At 40.6% G+C, this 18,919-nt stretch overlaps 1 protein-coding gene across 3 annotated transcripts in view; it reads right to left on the bottom strand.

Moving 5' to 3' along the window:
• ano2b (anoctamin 2b) overlaps positions 1–18,177 on the bottom strand; it is a 70,558-nt gene extending 52,381 nt beyond the window's left edge. The window contains exons 1-7 of one of the 3 annotated variants that reach the window (XM_056368017.1): positions 17,598–18,177; positions 14,746–14,814; positions 13,403–13,783; positions 1,651–1,749; positions 1,274–1,425; positions 796–850; positions 649–700 (exon numbers count right to left, since the gene is read on the bottom strand). In XM_056368017.1, the coding sequence (XP_056223992.1) occupies positions 649–700; positions 796–850; positions 1,274–1,425; positions 1,651–1,749; positions 13,403–13,783; positions 14,746–14,814; positions 17,598–17,630 (841 nt within the window). In that variant the 5' untranslated portion in view covers positions 17,631–18,177. The remainder of the gene's footprint in view (positions 1–648; positions 701–795; positions 851–1,273; positions 1,426–1,650; positions 1,750–13,402; positions 13,784–14,745; positions 14,815–17,597) is intronic. The other 2 variants (XM_056368019.1, XM_056368018.1) reach the window with 2 other exon arrangements.
• Positions 18,178–18,919: the final 742 nt, after the last annotated feature.

Below are 18,919 nucleotides of genomic sequence, written 5' to 3'. Positions count from 1 at the left end.
CAAAAAAGGAGCGTAAACTTCAACTGATATTTTTTCTGTGGGCATTTTTATAAAACATGTTGTGTTAAGTGGCTAAAACATGTTTTGTTTTTTTCGCTGACCCTGTCCACAGCAGCACATCACTCAGCTTCTGTGCTGCTGTTCCTGCTGCTTCCTCCAGACTGCTGATCTGAATCTGCTGCAGGTAATTCACTCACTATGTATAAGGGTGCTTTTAAATAAACAAACATGCATTTAAAAGTCAAAGTTTTTCTTTTTTGGTAAAAGGAAAATGGCAACACGTAGGCTATTTCCACAACAGCCTGAACACAGACTGACATTTTTAATCCATGCAAATGAAATCTCTGCTGCTTCCCCAAACACAGACACTTTTAAAGCTCCTCATAATGTTTGGCTGCTGCCCAAAGTTCAGCAGTCCAGAGTCTAATTTGTGCCTGATGAAAAATGAAGCTTAAAATATGTTCACATTTTAGAGAATGTATTTAATATTTTCCTCATACATTAATATTATTCCACCAACCGCAACCAATCCGCTGTTAATCAGAATGTTCATGTCTATGACTCGGTCCGCTTGATTACACAGATGTAACTGAGATCCACGCACCACCACAAACACAAACACACACATGAACAGCTCGGTGTCCTCACCTATGGTTTGACAGGTTCGTACACACACTGTTCGTCTCAGAATCTCGTACACCTGAGAAAGATGTTGGAATGTTAGGCTCTAAGATTGAAACCAATCCTGCACAAATCACACAGGAGAAACACCTTAAGATTTAAATGAGCACTTACTATTCGGCCTCTTGTGGCATTGTCAAAGAATGTGTCTTTTGATGTAATGTTGTACCTGAAAGAAATAAAGCCAGTGAACAAAAGCCTGTGTGTGTGTGTGTGTGTGTGTGCAAACACATGCATTGTCTGTGTGTAATTCACCACATGTGCAAGCACCTGGTTAACTGGGAATCCTACTGGTCCACTCAACCTGCCTAATGATCACAACATCAAAATCCACCTGTCAAACAGATGACTGGGTCTGATGAGGCATGCTAACAGTTTAGCTTAAACCATATGTGATGGCCTCTAAAATTATATCATAATTATTAAATTATAAGCTGTGTGTGTGTGTGTGTGTGTGTGTGTGAGTGTGGTGTGTGTGTGTGTGTGTGTGTGTGGGCGTGCGTGCGTGCGTGCGTGCGTGCGTGCGTGTGTGCGTGCGTGTGTGTGTGTGGGTGTGTGGGTGTGTGTGTGTGTGTGTGTGCGTGCGTCTCACAGGTGGAGCTTGTCCCTGGAGAAGCAGTGTGAAAGAAACTTGGTGCTCTCATGGTCCTGATGTGGTACTTTGGGCTGAAAAGGTTGATTCATTTTCCTCCACACTGTGCTCATACTGGACCCAAAGCCACTTTCTTCTTTAAGTTCGTAACTCTGATGAAACACACAACATAGAATTAGTCAACAAAATAAAAAGCCCTCACCCTGTGAAAATCTGATATTTACAACGTATGTTTTAGATTTCTGAACCATTTTCTGCAATCAAATTCTATTGTTGCTGCAGAATGTGAATACACTGACAAACAACTACTGCACATGGATCCAAAAACATAGTGTGTGTGTCCACTGCAAACTCGTGCTGACAGGTACTGATCCTACCGTTTTGGTGGGGACTTTAATCTTGAGAAACTCGGCCTCTCGACAGAGTACCGGCCAGGGCGCATGGAGACGAGTGAAGCTGGGGCCGTGGGCCTTCAACTGAAAAACAAACAAAACCTCATGTAAAGTTACAGTCAGGACCCTAACACAGACTAGAATTACCACCTACTGGTTGTATCCCTCCACCAACCAGCCAAGTTGCAGAAAATAGGGTCACAATCTCCCAGCATTAATAATTACAGCATTGAATAATGGTAAGAGGAATATTGCAGAACATTATGATGTCACAGTGAAGTTGACCTTTGAGCATTTGGATATTAAATGGCAACACTACATTTGAGTTACATTGTGTCATAATTATGTATGAACTGATGGACAAAAAAGGTGTTTTGTGAGGTCACACTGTGTCAGGAGTAATGAATTCCCTCTGGGTGTTCCTCATATATTGCATTCACAAGAACATGAGATCACTGTGACCTTGACCTTTGACCACCAAAATCTAATCAGTTCATCCTTTAATGTTTGAAGAAGCTCCCTCAAGGCATTCCTGAGATATCTTGTTCATGAGAATGGGATGTACATACAAACGGACGGACAACCCAAAAAACATAAAGGAGACACGGAGACATAAAAAATACGTCATGTGATCAGATTCAGTGGATCCAAGTTAATGTTGCTTCAGAGCTGATCCTTGTTTCTCTGCCCCAGTAAGATACAAGGCACTCAGCTACATTCCTGTATTGATCACAGGTGCCAGCTTTAACAACGGGAGAACTACAGATGTGATTCCCAATGTTTCCTTATTTCCTGTGCACATGTACTTTAGAGTGTCTGGGTTAAAGTTTTCGACTTAAAAGTTATTTTCTACACACTAAACTTCAATGTTTTGGGGATTATATAAGCAGATTGCTTGGGTAAAACTACCTGTTGTATAAAACTGTCTTCCTCTGTTTGTGGTCAGTCGCTTCTCAGCTGCTTTTACCTCCAGACTTCAAAAGTGGCCTCTGGGAGCTGCAACTCAACATTTCAGACTGCAGGGTACTCGATATACTTCAAGTCTGAGCCAGGCATAACCAATCCCCGCCACTAGCCCGACCCACTGAATCACTTTGGCTAACCGGAGTGGCCAGCAGCATCACTCCGGTGTTTATAAAAGATAGATGCAGCCTCTGCTCCTGAAGCAAAGCCTGGAGCTGTTTTCTTCACTGCTTTGTTGTTGCAGCCTGTTCCTGACACACTGGGTACTATACTGTTTCCATCATCATCATCCTCATCATCATCATCATCATCATCATCATCATACAATGTATTTACTGTATGTAACATCAAATTGTGACTCATCTAGCTTGTGATGCTAATGAATCAATGTGCCCACACACTAATTATCATTTAATATAAAGATGCATTAGCGACATTTGATAATTGGTAGCTCCGTTAGCATCCAGAGGTACAGTATGCGAGTGGACTCTGAATATCAGTGCTCTGACAAACCCCCTCCAGGCCCTCTGTGGCTGAATGACGATAAAGAATTTATTGTGTGCGGTAGTGAGACCTCCTCCTTCAAAATCTATGCAGCAGCCATTATGGAGCCGGGTTGCACTGTGAGGGAGAGTGCAACCAGAAATGAAAAGGGAGCAGAGCCAGCAGGGGGGCAACAGCCAGGTAACCTTACCCTCCTCAGACCCCCACCAGCTTCTGTAAGAGGGGGGGAGTGAAAAGAGAAAGGTGGCACGGCAAACGATGGAAACCTGAAACGATTCTCTTTCTCCTCTCTCGACTCCTACTCTCCTGAGATCTTTCACTCCCCCTCACCACCCCTCCTCCTCACATATATTACTGTACCTTCTGCTGCGCGCTAGACACTGTTTCACTGACTGATTGACTGACTGGCTGACTCACTAACTGTCACTCTTACTCCTCTTATATTTCATTATCTTCTCCCACTCTGTCGTCCCCACTGTCCTTTGTCCTACTCAGGGACACAGTGGAGCGGAAAGCCACCAGACCTTCACCTCTCCTTTGTTAGAAAACATACACATGTACAGAAGGGCAAATGTGTGGGTTTGTTTGAATATTTTAACTTGCGTTGATTGCCATTTATATGCAATGGGAAACAACTTCCAAAGTCAACTGAATCAATTCATAATGTATGGAGATTGTAGCCTGATAATCAGATTCAACTGCTATTTTGTTTCACTTCTTTATTCAGTCTGACATTGTGTTCATGTTAGCTGCTCTAACCAATTAGTAAGGAGTGACGAATTTGTTCCACCAAAGTCATTTTCAGTCTAAAGATGCTCCGATCCCTCTTTTTCCTTCTGGTACAGAATCCGATACCTGAACTTACGTATCGGCTGATACCAATCTGTAACCAATGCGTGCCAAAGAAGATTTTAACAGCAGTATACAAATGAATGGACGTCATTGTTGTATGGCAGGGGTATTCAATTAAAATTTTAAGAGCTCCAGTTAGAGGAATATTGGAATGTTGGTAGTGGGGGTTACATATATACATATGTATATATATATATATACACACACACACACACTTCTTTATGCATTTTAAGGAAAATAACAGCTGTAATAACTACATAATAGAAAATTCTAATAAAGTGTTTAATTTTAGAAAATGAAATAAAAATTGTCTTTACTCTACATTTTCTTCTTAAAAGTTAACTCCAACAGTCTCATTTTTATAATAAACCATCTCAGCATATTTCTTTCCCTTTTCTATTCCACTTTCCCCTCTTATTTCTCCAACATCATCTCTCACCTCATCTATCAGTGACCTCTGACTTATAGTGATCGTGGTTACAGTGATCAACAGCTTGTACTGACCAAAAAACCTGGGACAGAATCATTGCTATACAAATGCTGTTTAAATAATTCTCTTACAGTAATCAAGTTGTCATCTTACAGAGTTCATTTTGGTCCTTTCATACATGACAACATGAGGAAAATGAACTTAAAAACAGCCTCCTGCTGCAGCTGTCACATGCTGAGGCTCTCACATTTATTTATCTGACTGTCTCTTGTATCATCACATGACCAGAACTGTAAAGGCTGGAAAAGCTGCGCAGGTTAAAACAGAAGCAGCATCAGGATAGGACAACATCTGGGTCTGACCACTTCTCCTCATAGGTTCACAGCTGACACCCTGGACAGGTCACCAGTGTATCACAGTGCTGCCATATAGAGACAAACAACCATTCACACTCACACTCACATTCACCCCTACAGGCAATTTAGAGTCAGAAATCAACCTAACAGGCATGTTTTTGTATTAACGGAGGAAGCCGGAGTAGGGAACCCACGCCAGCACAGGGAGAACATGCAAACTCCAGATGGAAAGGCCCAAGCCAGGGCGAAGTGGTAGCTGTACACAAAGACGCTGACAGCTGGAAAATGTACGATGAAGATGATACTGACATTTCAATGACAAAAACAGATTAATTCTTTAGATCTGTTGAATAAAATCATCAAAAAGCAAATGACTAAAAAACAGATTTTCATCAAAAGACTAAAACTAAAGCAAAGTCAGTTGCCTGACTTCCACCACTGTTTGCCTTTGCCTGCTTCTGCCTTCGGCGCCTTAATTAAAGTGAACTGTTTCGATCGTTTACTGGCGTCTCTGGGTCGTGCTACTGAGTCCTTCTAAACCTGAGCCGTCAGAACCAGACCAGACGATTTTTAAAATAGTTAAAAGAAAGAGCTGTGGCTTTTGACCGTAGGGCTGCGGGGCTGAGGGGAATAAAAGTAGGGACCCCAGCTCTGTTTGATTTTACCATTGGCCTTCAATCCCTTTCACCATCTGCCATCAACAAACCTCTGGCTCACTGCTCAGGAAGAACACCAGCAGATCTAACTGCAGCCTGGGGACTCTACGTGTGCGTCCTGTGTAGGTCTATGTCACTTGATGTAGAAATAAGCAATGATTTGATCATTGGTCCCCACCCTCGCTTATCTCATCCCCACCTGCAACCACCATCCATTACAAGTTACCCACTCGCTCACTTTCATTTCTCAGCTCTCTCACCCCCTTTTCCCTCCTCCCCCTTCCCTTCCTCCCTCCTCCTCACCCTCCCTTTCCTTTCTTTTTTATCACTCCATCAAAAAGCAGAGGATATAAATACCTTTCAGCCTGGAGAAGGTTAATTAGTAGAGGGATTTCCAATTAGCTCTTTATCTCTGTAGGAAGGGGTAACTAGGACGCAGCCGGGGGCATCTTTGGGAGGGTAGGTGGGTATGGGATTTGAAAGGGTGATCTGCTGGGCGATGGGATGGTCGGGTGGAGAGTGTAGCGGTGAGCAGAGACAAAGTGAGTCAAGAGAAAAGAAAAAGAGAGAGAGAGAAAGATGGCAACAGAGGAATAATGGATCACACGGAGAACTAAGGCAACATGGAGGCTCTTAGTGGAAGTCAATGAATTCGAGTGAGGGCAGAGGGGGGCTGACATTTAAGGATCTCCTGCAGACCCGCAGGAGGTCGGATGTAGGGATCAACCTGTGTTCAACCACAGGCATTGTGCAAAGCATCTAACTCACAACATTAAAGGAAGCAGCTGTGATGAAGATTGTGCTGCACAGCTGTAACATCTGTTCCAGAACACACGGAAACTCTCTCAGTCTACCACTGACTATTAAACTGTAATTTCATAAGATTTTTTCACTTGAGCTCATCTCTGACAAGTTCTTTGTTTATTGTTGCTGATGTGAAAACATTTTATTTCACTTCATGAATGAAGTCCACTGAGTGAACCTGTCTCCTTGCAAACAAATGTGGGTAAACAGAATTGTCTCTGTGTTTTACTGCATTGTAATAGACTCAAGGTTGTGCACAGTCTTTGTCCCAGTGCATTTTGGGACAGACTCCAGCCACCCCTAAACATGGATGAATCAAGAGAGCTGGATACAGTGCTGCCACTTAGTCTTGCTCCCAGTTCGCCCTACTGGCCACCAGAGGTATTGAAATAAATAAATCCCCCATGGCCCAAAAAGCATTTTTCCCATAGACCGCCATTATTAAACAAATGCCTCTAAAACAATTGGCTGCAAACAATCAAATATCACTTGTGTTGTGAACCTTTCATCCATGGAGGTTATATATTTATAAAACTTTCCCAGGGCTTAAGATATTTCTCTGTGCGGGATGTCATAACAGTGTGAAGTCTATGGGACGAGCAGGAAGTCACAGCCAGCGCCAGCGGGAAAAACACTAATGTGCAGTGAGACGGACGAGGCTGAGACAAACCCGGAGGCTAGAAAAGTTTTTTGGCTCATGGTCGGCACGTAGCCTACTAACACACCCATGCCCTAAAGTGTATGGATGACTAGATGATTTTGCAAAATAAAGTTTGCCATGCCTTCACCTCAAAGTTTCCTGATACTCACATAACATTTAGAATGACCTTATTTTTTGTTTAAAGGATCATTAGAGGGTTGTTAGAGGTGACTGTAGGATCGAACACTGTCTTTTGCATTCACTCTCATGCAAACATATCAAGGGTTATACGCATGAAGAAAAACCTTTCCCTCCAAGAGAGAAATTATGTGTGATATATTTTGTAATCACTGATATTTCTCTGTAACTCATTGTGTGCTGCCTCCCTGTCACAAGTTAAGCAATTTGTGAAGACAGACTCAGAGTCTTACTGGATACTTAATCCTGCTCGCTCTGTTTCCCAAGCCCCCACAGACTGAACTCTTCAAAAGTCCCAGCTCCACTTCTTGAATTAACACCTCCCTCTGATTTAATTAAAAGTGTTCTGCCGGAGGACGTCCCTAAGAGATCGAAGGTCAGCTCAATAATCCTCAGGCACAGTCAACAAGTTTGACATTCAAGCCATTCTTTTTTTTCCCCAGCATCCAATTAATCTGAAGTCAAACAGGTTGGACACAAGCAGGAGAGTTTAGTTCAGTACAATCTACACATTAGTTAAGAAAAACTACAATGTTTAAAATGTTTAATATGTTCCACATTATTTCAGCTACTTTTATGAAATGATTACTCCTAGTCATTTCTAATTATGCAATAACACGTAGTGAACTTATCTAATATTCAGTTGGCCACTTCCCAATATGGGAAATCGTCTGCACTTATAAAGCGTTTTTCTAGTCTTATTGACCTTAGGGTTACACACACACACACACACACACATACACACACACACCAATGATACATCAGGGGCAATTTGGGGTTTGGTGTCTTGCCCACCTTCTGATCAGTGACTCAACTCCACCCCCAGGGCCACAGACCACCCTGACAAGACTGACTGAGGTGTGTCCAAAATTACTTAGTAAAAATAAATAATAATGCAACGGCACTTTTTTGTTGTTACTTTGCTTGTGTGTGTGAAACAAACAGCAGACGGTGAACTCTACAACAAAAAATGGCTAAAATTCCACGGCCATGTCCGATATGCAAAGACCTGGATGAGAATAACAACACTAACCAAGCTGTCACTACGTTCATGTAGTGATTAATCCATTCATTACTGATTCAGTTTCCATATATAAGTGTTATATATGTATATATACAGTATATATAAATATTATATATATATACTGTATGTTTAAGAAAACACATGCAAACAGACAAAACACCAACACATTAATCAATTCACACACGCGCTGCAAATACACACAACACAGCCAAATACAGAAACGCGCTGCAAATAGAACACACAACAAAGTTAAGTGTTTACAAGGGACAAAAAAAAGTGATGAACCCAGCTGATACACACTTGTTGTTCAATGCTTTGTGACAAATGAAGTTAAAAGTATTGAACAATGGATGCATTATAATACATTAATTAGTGCCACGGGTGCTCAGCTCCAAGGCACTAATGCCTCGGGGCATCTATTAATATTCCTCAGGCTTATTATTATTCTTCCGCCAAATTTTGGCGCGTAACTCGTCCCGCAGCTTTGAGAAAACCCGGGTAATATATACATCAGTGTTTCCTCTAGGATTTTTTTCAGCAGTTGTCTTTCTCTTCTTAGAGAAGTATCTGAACAAGATCATCTGAAAATGCAGTCAGCAGTTAAAACATAATGACGTGTAGATATTAGCTTAATGCTATCAATTAGTTTACCCAAGTTAGCGTCACTGGGTTGGCTAATAAGTCTACCTTTTCTCCGGTAATTCGCTGCCTTATTCCTCACGACTACACTTCTCTGACTCTGACCTGGTGCCTGACGCGATGTCACTTTCAAGGCCGCGCTCTCGCGAGTACTATATTCAAACGAGGCTGTTCTCAGCATCAGATTCGATCTACGCCTCGATCCATGAGATGAGATAAGGAGCTATCAGTCAGTCAGCTAATCTCATCCTGGTTTAGGCTCCATGGCCACACTGTCAACAATCTGATTAACACTAGCCCGCAGGCTGCACACACTGCCAACTGGCTCCAGGCCAACACACACACACACACAGTCACATGTATTAGCAAAAGAGGTATCACACACACACACACACACACACACACACACACACATACACACACACATATATATATATATATATATATACCAAACGCTAATTCTGAATATTGGTATGACACGATAGAAATCCAACTGTATTTGAGCTGCAGACGTTTCTTCCGCAAACATTGAACCCTACATGTGAGACCTCACACAAGTTTCCTGTTTTCTAATACTTTTTGTTAGGGATGTAACATTTCACAAACAGCTGCAGTGAGCAAAACTTAAATTTGTGAAATGACTCCTGTTGTTGGAGCCAAAGTGCAGCAGCAGTTTATTTGGTAACAAGTGGAACCTTAACAATAACCACATTTGCACAACTCTGTGGCAGTGAGCCTACAGAACACGCGGACTGTGTGTTCTGCCAAGCACCTACTACTACTACTACTACACACACACACACACACACACACACACAAAGTGAAAGCAGATAAAAGTACACACTGTGACATGCAAGTAGTGGTTGCTACGTAACACACAATCACAGTGAAAGCAATTTGTACATGTCAAAACAAAATTACCCATTAAAGGCTAAATAAGTAAATCGATACAAAGAGGCCAGCACAGCAGCTGTGTTGGCCACAGCAACTAGAATGAGGTCGACCAGTCCTTATGAAACTGTCAGGCCTTTGTATCCTAAACATACAGAATCCCAGTAATATACACAGACCCATATTAAATATGGGTTAAATATGGGTTAAATATGGGACCAAATTAAAGGTCCCATATTTAACACTCTTCCTGTGTTTTATTTGAAGTGTTGATCCATAAGAAGATATATTTGTGGTTTTGACTATATTCTGATGATGTGCAAAACCAGTGTTTTTAGTGGCTGGTTGACATCAGTACGAATCCGTCCATATTAGTAAAAGCTATTGCTGAAGGTTTCCTTTTGTTTTTTGAGAAAACACAGCTATTTTTTTTTCATTGCTTAGGTTTTGCAGGTTTGGTGCAGCTTGCACCATGTTGTGCATTTTTGTGTATTGCCCTTGGATACAAGCTGTTTCTGCCACAAACATCGCTGTATGAAGAATTTCCTGTTAAGACGGCGCTACAGAGGTTTGTGATCGAACTATTCTGGGGTCAATTTTTGAAAAAGATTCCCATCACGCATCAGTCTACCCTCTGGTGAGCTTAAACTTGTCTTTTTCACTGTTTGTCATTGCTGATGCAGACCGTGTTCGCCTCAGGAGTTCTCTAAGCAGAGCCTCCATGTGAAGTGACTGTTAACTTCAGTGAAAGGACCCACATTTGTAAATTCTCAAATTCAAAGTCAAAAAATTATCATTTTGAATATCAAATTGTCCAGTAGCATGGTGCAGAAAGGTGCAGGTTACTGCTTGTTGTAGTGTTTACACACTGACAACTTGAGGACTGACTTAACAACTGAACTTTGAATGGAGTTTTCCACTGTGTCCACTGAGAGCAAATTGAACCAGTACTTACGTTTGATGATATTGTGGACGACAATGGAAAACAAAATCATATTTACATGATCTTGTTTCACATTTGTGGTTGAAAATAAATATTTAGTTCATATGCTTCAACTGAATATGCCTTCCTGTATATCTGATAACTGACAATTTATATACAATACAGTCTGATGTATTTTGTTAATTTCATTAGATGTAACTATGCTGCACTGGAGGTAAACAACATACAGATATCTTACTGCGCCTTTGGCTATGACTGTGTCTGCATTTTTTTTTTGCTCAAAAGCTGACAAATAATTAGCATTAAGCTAATGACTCCTCTGGGTTGTGTCTTACACTCTTTTTCATGTGTGTCTGTAATTTGGTCAACAGCAGAAGGGCAAAACATCATGGTACATAAAACTAAAAAGGGAAATAAAAGATACATTTCAAAGTTTAATGGAAACCCCCTTGCTGGTGTAACAAACACCTAAATCCCTCGCAACACACTGAGCCTCACCCACCACTTCCCTCTGCCATCTGAGCCACGTTTCTATGTAGGCGTTCACCTTAAATAGCTGAAGACAGTTATATCAGATCCTGCGTCAAGGTTTATCTTAAAAATCCTGTAAAGTCACTTAAATCTAAAACATATACCCTGTGTATCAAACCACATGTCTGATATTTTAGTCCTGATTACTTCTTCAAGTATTGTGATTGAAAAACTTTACCATAATTGTCTTTCTTGATGCTTTTTCCAAATATCAAACAGTTCAACATCCTCATCTACTAACAAACCAAGCAAGGGAAGGTGCCAGTTTGTACATTTCTGAACATGACCTACTAATGCTCTATAGTTTCTTTAAAGCTACACTAATAAATTTTTTGGCTGGCCCAGCCCAGCCACCGGTCAGTGCTACATCTGCAAATGTCAATGACTGACTGACTGACTGACTGACTGAATAAGTGATATAAATGAGTGAGTGATGAAGTTACACGATTGGTCAGCCTGCCATGTGTTGGACTTTTCCCATTTGTCCTGCTCTTTGAAGATGATTTGGCAGGAACATTTTTTCTTACGTAAACAGGGGGTGTTTACAGTGGATCCACAACAGTTTTTATCTACTCCATTTCCTCCTATCCTTTATTTACCCCATCTGCAGAAAGTAACAGGCCTTTCTTTTAGGCAGGCCTTTATTTCTAATTCCCTCTGTTTGATATGTACAATTGCTCATAGCAGTATTTAAGTACGAAGACTCATTTTGATAGGCTCCCGTTTGCCCTGTTAAAGTTACTGCATTACACCTTAACTCAACGCTTCCTGTAATCGTTTCAAATTAAAAGCCCTCTAGCTTTTCAGTCAACAGAAGCTCTTTATTTCTTTACACATTGCTTCATTGCTGTACTGATATGCTGCAGTAACTGCATTGTTTCATTTCCAGTTGCTGGTGTTTCTGATTTATTGACCTGCCCACCAATGTCGTGACCCACCAGGATTTCTCCCGGTGTTCCTGATGGCCAGTCTGACTATAGCACAGTGTATAGTGCAAACAACAGTAAAATCAGAAATGGACTTGAACTGTCAGTGCGCATGCTCCTGTGACAGTAGCCTATTTCTTTAAATGTTGACAGAACATTGTGCAGTTACATTTTGAGATTATTTTCTAAATTGAAGTTTATAAATAAGTGTTTTGGCACACCTAGCCAAGTGGAGCTATCCATGGTACTGAATAGGGGAATTAATTCTAGCATGTTCCATTATCATTTAATCTTTTGTTTTGTCAGACCAGGAAAGAAATTCTGCCCTGAACTTATGATTGATATGATTTTGCTGACATCTATACACATTCCAGCCATGTACTAGGTTGGTATATAAAACTACAATTACCTCCTCGTGATTGTATGTTTCCTCCACTCAGACTAGTTCCACGTTACATCCCTGTTTATCTAGAATCATATACAAGAATGTTTGTCAGCGCAACATAACTGGGAAAACAATTCAGTAATATATAAATGTGATAGGACACAGGGTTGCTATCTACTTTCCTCCTTGTTTCTTAACATGTTCGGTATGTTGTGTTAGCAGCTCGTTATGTTTCCCCCAAACCAACAAAAAATAAATCAGGTTTAAGTGTAGACTTTTAACACAACATACATGTCATATCATTTTTGTTATTGTCAAGAAGTTAGTTTATACTGCTAATTTTCATTGAATATTTCATTCCTTTTCTATTCCTTATTCAAATCTTACTCTGTTCATTGTTTATGTAACTTTACTGTTAACAAGTTGGTGCCTGTCTGAAGCCTAAAAATGTTTCATTGATTTGTACACTGCAATGGAACATGACAATGAAAACCTTGAACGTTAAACCTTGAGTACAATGGGCTCTTACATTAATAAATTAGATGTTCCTACACAAAACAGCTACCAATAGCTAATCCAGCACAGTGAATACTTGGGCAACTATAGCTGTATGCCAATGCAGCTGAGAGCATGTTAAAGGCTACTTAAAGCTTTTCTCAGAAGGTGTTTTTTAAGAGTCTTTAAGTGAGATTGAACAGTCAGCTAACAAGCTGCAATTTCTGCAATTTCAAATGCAGATTCAAAATCTTAATTTATGTTATGTCTTAAGTCATGTTTAGGTTTCTTAGTTTCTTGTATGAGCCTTTAAATCCACCTATGAAGAAGAGTTTGCACAAAAATCTTCACTTTCGACTGTATTACCACATGAGAATAAAACATTAGAAAGTAAAAGATGAGCAGCCATTTTAGGAGTAGAGAGGACGAGGACGATGTGGATATTAGTGTGACCACACACACACACACAAATACACACCTACACACACGCACACACTCACCTCTTTGTCTCTCTCGATTTCCAGGCCAGCCTCCACCAGGTTGGCCTCAAACTCTTGTCTGATCAGATGCATCTCATGGTCAGCCGGCTCCATTGGCTCGTTCCCTCCTGCAAATCCGAGTTCCATGAACACCTCACCGGCGCTCACGGCCTCCCCTCCTGGCATGCTCACTTCTCTTCCTGCTGCCGCGTCCGAGCCCCCCGACTGGAGAAAGTTGCCATTGGAAACAATAGATAATCGGTCTTGTGAGGTGCCGGCAGGAGCTCGAATGGAACCGTGCCGCCGCTGATGGAAGACCAGAACGTAGTCAACTTTCCGTCGGCCATCAGAGAAGCAAAGGCCATCTCTGTTGCACTGAGGGCTTGAAGTTGAACTCACGACCTGTGGGAAGCCATGGGCAATAAAAGGGGAAAGTAAAATATACAGTATGCACTCACTAAACACAGCAGGTTAACTGCTGTGAGAAAGAAGAAACTAGTCTTCATCATCATACTCCTAAGTCGTTTACAGTGATTATGTCATGGTATAAATGAACAAATACAAACTGTGTAAAGACAGCACAGAGAGCACCTTTAAGCAGCAGTGGAGTTACGTAACAACTGTTTGAATGAACTTAAACATCTACTGCACTGTCAGCACACGCAAACATAAGTGGCTTTTGGCAGGTTCTCAAAAACACTGAAGTGAGAACCTCCAGCAGCAGAGTGGGCAGTCAGCTCACCTTTGGCAGTTTTATTCTTTATTTAGACAGAGAGAAAGTAGAGAGGGAGACTAAACATGGAGGACACAAGAGGGAAAGCTCTATAGGCTCTGGGAGCAGGTTTCTTACTTATCAGCAGGACAGGTTTCTAAAATATGCTGTTATGCATCTATTGTCTATGAAATTCTAACAACAAACAAACAACAATCACAGAAGCGTTGATTTTAGACTGAATTTAGAGTAATAAACGTCCTCTTGCTCAAAACCAGATGAATTGTTGTGTCTGCCTATTGGGCCTCGGCCAAACTAAAGTGCAATATTTAACACAAAAAATAAGCTACTACCCCCAAAGAATTAGGCCGTTTTCAGAACCTCCCCTCACCCACTATGTAGTCCACTATATAGTGAATCAACAATTTTGCAGTGCTGTTCAAATTTTCAAGTGTAAGTTTTATCCACTATATAGTGCATTACAAAACTGTTGCGAGGCACACCAAGATGTCTACAGAAGCTGTAGCTTATACCCTACATTGATTGAGCTAGATAATCATGCATTGCGCGCTGAAAGTGCTGCAGAAGACGAAGTCATCTTGCTAACAGTTTAGGCGCTAATGTTAGCTGCTAGCTAATGTGATTTTATTACCCGTTGAGCCTGGCGAGCATAACACTCCTCAGACGTCTCGACTGTGCAGTGGCTCGTCTCCTCCTCTGTCTGAGCAGCAAGATTTCAAAAATTATTATTTACATGCTCGTCAGGACCATATGTTGAAAACAACACAAGCTTACGAAACAGTGACAACTGACAAAAACGGAGTAAAGATTGCTCTGTCAACACAAATTAAAACATACATAATACATGAAAGATGGGCAAAAATTCTATGTATTTTGCCTAACATGAGGAAGATGCTCTGGTGTATATTTATGCAACTACATAATAATTACGAATATCTGTCACACAACCATTTACCAATTTAACATCCAAGTAGAGTCCAACTGCTGTCTGTCTCCCTTAGTGAGGGAAGCTAGCTAGCTTCCCTGATGAAAATCACAGTTTTTTATTTTGTTGAAATAATAAATAATGCAACAATTCTGACATAAATTAAATGGATAAATAAATGGGCACGTGCCACAAATGAACTGTCAAGCTGAAATCTTAAGCTTCATTTTTCATGGATATTTGATGGTACTACTGTCACTGTGGCTCTGCTAGCTGTTTTGTCTTGCTAAAACAGAATAAATGTTAACAGAGGTTGCTTTATCTATGCTTTAGAGTCCTTTCTTTTTAAATTGCAAGAGAAAATATTTCTCACATTCACTAGAAAAATGCTTATTGTGTATAATGTTAATATATAAAATTTACCTAACCAGCAAACAAGCTGTCACCTCAGACTATAGCACGGTAGCTCTGTATGACTATGTTTTAAAAAGCAACTTCAAATCCTGTATATTTACATGACTCAAAATCTATTTTAATGCCTCTTCGTATCCCAGTAGCCAAACAGCTAATGTTGTCTAGCTAGCTCACTGCCTTAAAAGAGCTAGCTTAAATTTTCAACTCTGTGCTTTTTCACCATGCTATTAATAACTAATGACTCCATATACATGTCAGAAACATCATAAAATGTACGTTAAGGGACTGACTTACTGGTGTTGTTAGCCAATGTGAAGTGTTCACTGTTTGGATGTCAGTGAAATATGTCAACATGATTTGTTCCAGTGCCACATTAGCAGAGCCCATACACATACATAGTCCTCCCACACAGGTGATTTCACTTTATACTAATTAGGCCTCTTCTAATGACTGACTCTTCTGTGCAACTGTTGGGTGGAGCAGCCAACACCTTTATCACCCACACACAGACCGTGGCGAACATTTCAGACACAGCTATGGAGTTCGATGACGTCATGTAATTCCCAGCATTGCTCTGCCCAATGAGGTCTAATCAGAACTATATACTGTATAATTAACTGTTACATTACATTGTCCCTGATTCTGTTACTCTAGTATGACATTCATTTTATTATATTAAAGTCTTTGTCACAAATTTATTTTGTATATGGCATAATTGTGATTAGTATCAGAAAAACACAGAAGAGGGTGTGTTTATGTCATACGCTGACATAATAAGAAAATACAGTATAATCTAAAGGGAAAAGAGCATTTTAGGAAGTATCTAAAAATCTGTATCAGTATAAACTGCATTACCTCCAGGGGATGTGTAGTGGAGGAGTGGCTCAAAATCAAATCCAATTATAAATAGGCTACATAAGGAATTTAGAGGGAAATCCCCCCAATTACAGATATTAGTGGAAGAATGGGTTTAATAAATAGCTATTTATGTTGGAATTTGTGCTCTGTTGGTTTATTTCTGTTAAGGACATTGAATGACCTCTGTGTATGATAATGTGATATATAAATTTGCCTTTGGAAATGTCACCTTGATACACTGCATTTGGGAATGTCCAATCATCCAACCCCTCAGGAGAAAGAAAGAAATTGAGAAACTGGATGTGAAGGACATTATCACAATCTCCAGGATTGTGTTGATAAGGGGACAGAACCCAAATACACATATCAACATATCAAGCGGAGAAGTTTTGGTAATTATAGGCATCACAGCGGCTGCTAGGACCATAATTAGACCCTGGAAAACACCCATGTAATTAGAATTAAAAGAATGAGCAAAGTCCATGATTATAACAGCATCATATGTGTCACAGAAACAAAAGTAAGGCACCTGCTTGGGATCGTTTCCAGACTTACATCCCACTTTCTGATAAGACTGCAGTATGAATGTTGGCTCCTGATAGTAATTATCTATGCTGTGGATTTTGGACTTTATTTATTTTGTATTTGGCTTATACCACTGATGTTGCAGGTGTTGTTATGCTGTGAAGAACCAAAGATTTAAAAATTAATTTAGTAACGCTAACACCAATGTTTTCAGAGGTGTGCATTCTTCACATAATTTTAAACATTAAATTTAAACAGAAGATGTCCAAAAATAAAACCCTTAAAACTGTCTATAACTTTGTTCTCTCTACGGTGCAGGAAACATACAAAAGTCTAGAGGCTACTACCAAGAAAAAATAAATAGAATTTCCTGCTCAACAGGACACAAGGTGGCTGCTTCCTCCGAACTCCTGGAACTTTCCCTAAGGGTTCCTGTTTGCTGTTTCACTTTTTATACTGGGAACTTACTGGGAAAATTTTGGTTTATCCTGGCTAGTTCCAAGAAGGTTCCCAGTTGCTTGTGTTGGTAAAAGCTTAACTAATTATCCATTCAAATTATTATTATTATATTTTGTTTAGGTATCTTGAGTTGCTCTATGTTTTCTGTACATCAAGTTAACAGTCAGCTCATAGTAACAGACTCGTGAACACTGGTTTATAGTAAATTGTCTGTTAACAGCATGAACACTCCGGAGGGTCAGACTGGTCACTGGTGGAGCTGCACAAGGCGAGGACGTGGAGAGGGTTACTGTAGTACTTACTGGGATCTTGTCTTCACTCGGGGACATCTGCATGCTGTTGCGCTTTAGAGACACAGAGGGAAGCGGGAGAAGAAGAAGACGAAGCAAAAGAAGAAGAAGAGCAGAGGTGAAAGTTGGCGGTCTCCGCAGAAAAAAACAGCCGCATTCATCATCATCATCATCATCACCACCACTTTCATCCCCATCATCCCCACATGACACTGGAGGTCACTCCAGGTAGTCCACAGTCCGCGAGGAGCGACGGCTCCTCTGAAGCACCTTTCATTGTTCGGTTTAAGGAGAATGTGTCAGATTGAGGAGGCAGCAGCCCGCAGAGTCCAGCAGCCTGATCACACGCTGGTGATACACATCTACCCAACTGTGTGATCTGGAGGCTGCCTGCGCACCGCCGGGGCTTTTGGCACGGAGCGTGCCACACTGTAAAAGATGTCCGTCTTCAGTGTGTTGTCAGGTTTGATGCTGAGGCTCAAAATCCCGTTATACTGAACATAATCCACACATTTCTGCCTGGGGACATAGTTGATGAGTCAAATTCCCGTCATCCCTGGCTCTTTTTAGAAGTTGTATTTGCTTCTTAAAATGATCTATTTCTCAAATCACTTGGCTGAAAAAAAATGCAAGTTGAAATGCAATAAAACATGAAACCAACTCAGGCTCCTGTTTTCCTGTTTGTTTCATTAAAAATGTCTTTTCCACTCTTTGGCAGATTAAGGTGGATATTTTTTGCAGTGTGGAGAGAGGGTGTAGCCTTGTTTGCTTTGGTAGGAGCTCACTAAAGACTCTGAGACTTGTCTTTTCACAATGGCTCCACCATAATTACAGAATTAACTGTCTATAAAATGTACTGAAGAATTGCCTTCGTCTCTGAGTCATATTTCTGTTCTGCAGCGGATGGTTCCCGACTTAGTTTTTTAAATTTTTTTAAATGAAGCAAAGTCCACATGTTATGAGTTGTGATCATTTGAAGCAAAGACTGAGCCTTCATTTATTAGATTGTTTCATTTTTTTAAAGGCATGCAGAGTTTCAAGAAACGATAAACATAATTTTGTGTAGCAGTAACAGGCTGTGTATATTCTGTCTTTTCATTTTGATCATCTCATGATCTCCGCTCAGATTTATCTAGGGAACCCTCAGGGTGTACAGGGCTACTCCTTAACAAATAGACCTCAGACACAACTCAAACTCACTGATACACACACAGACACTAACCCCGGGCTCTCCCATTAAACTATTTATAATATCAGCCTTAATTCTCCACTGAAGTATTTTCCCTAAACCAGCATCAACCTTGAAATCACACTTCTTCCTCAAAGTCAATCTG

The sequence above is a fragment of the Seriola aureovittata genome, chromosome 22, assembly GCF_021018895.1.
Source record: "Seriola aureovittata isolate HTS-2021-v1 ecotype China chromosome 22, ASM2101889v1, whole genome shotgun sequence".
Taxonomy (NCBI): Eukaryota; Metazoa; Chordata; class Actinopteri; order Carangiformes; family Carangidae; genus Seriola; species Seriola aureovittata.
This window is presented reverse-complemented; position numbering and strand designations above follow the sequence as displayed.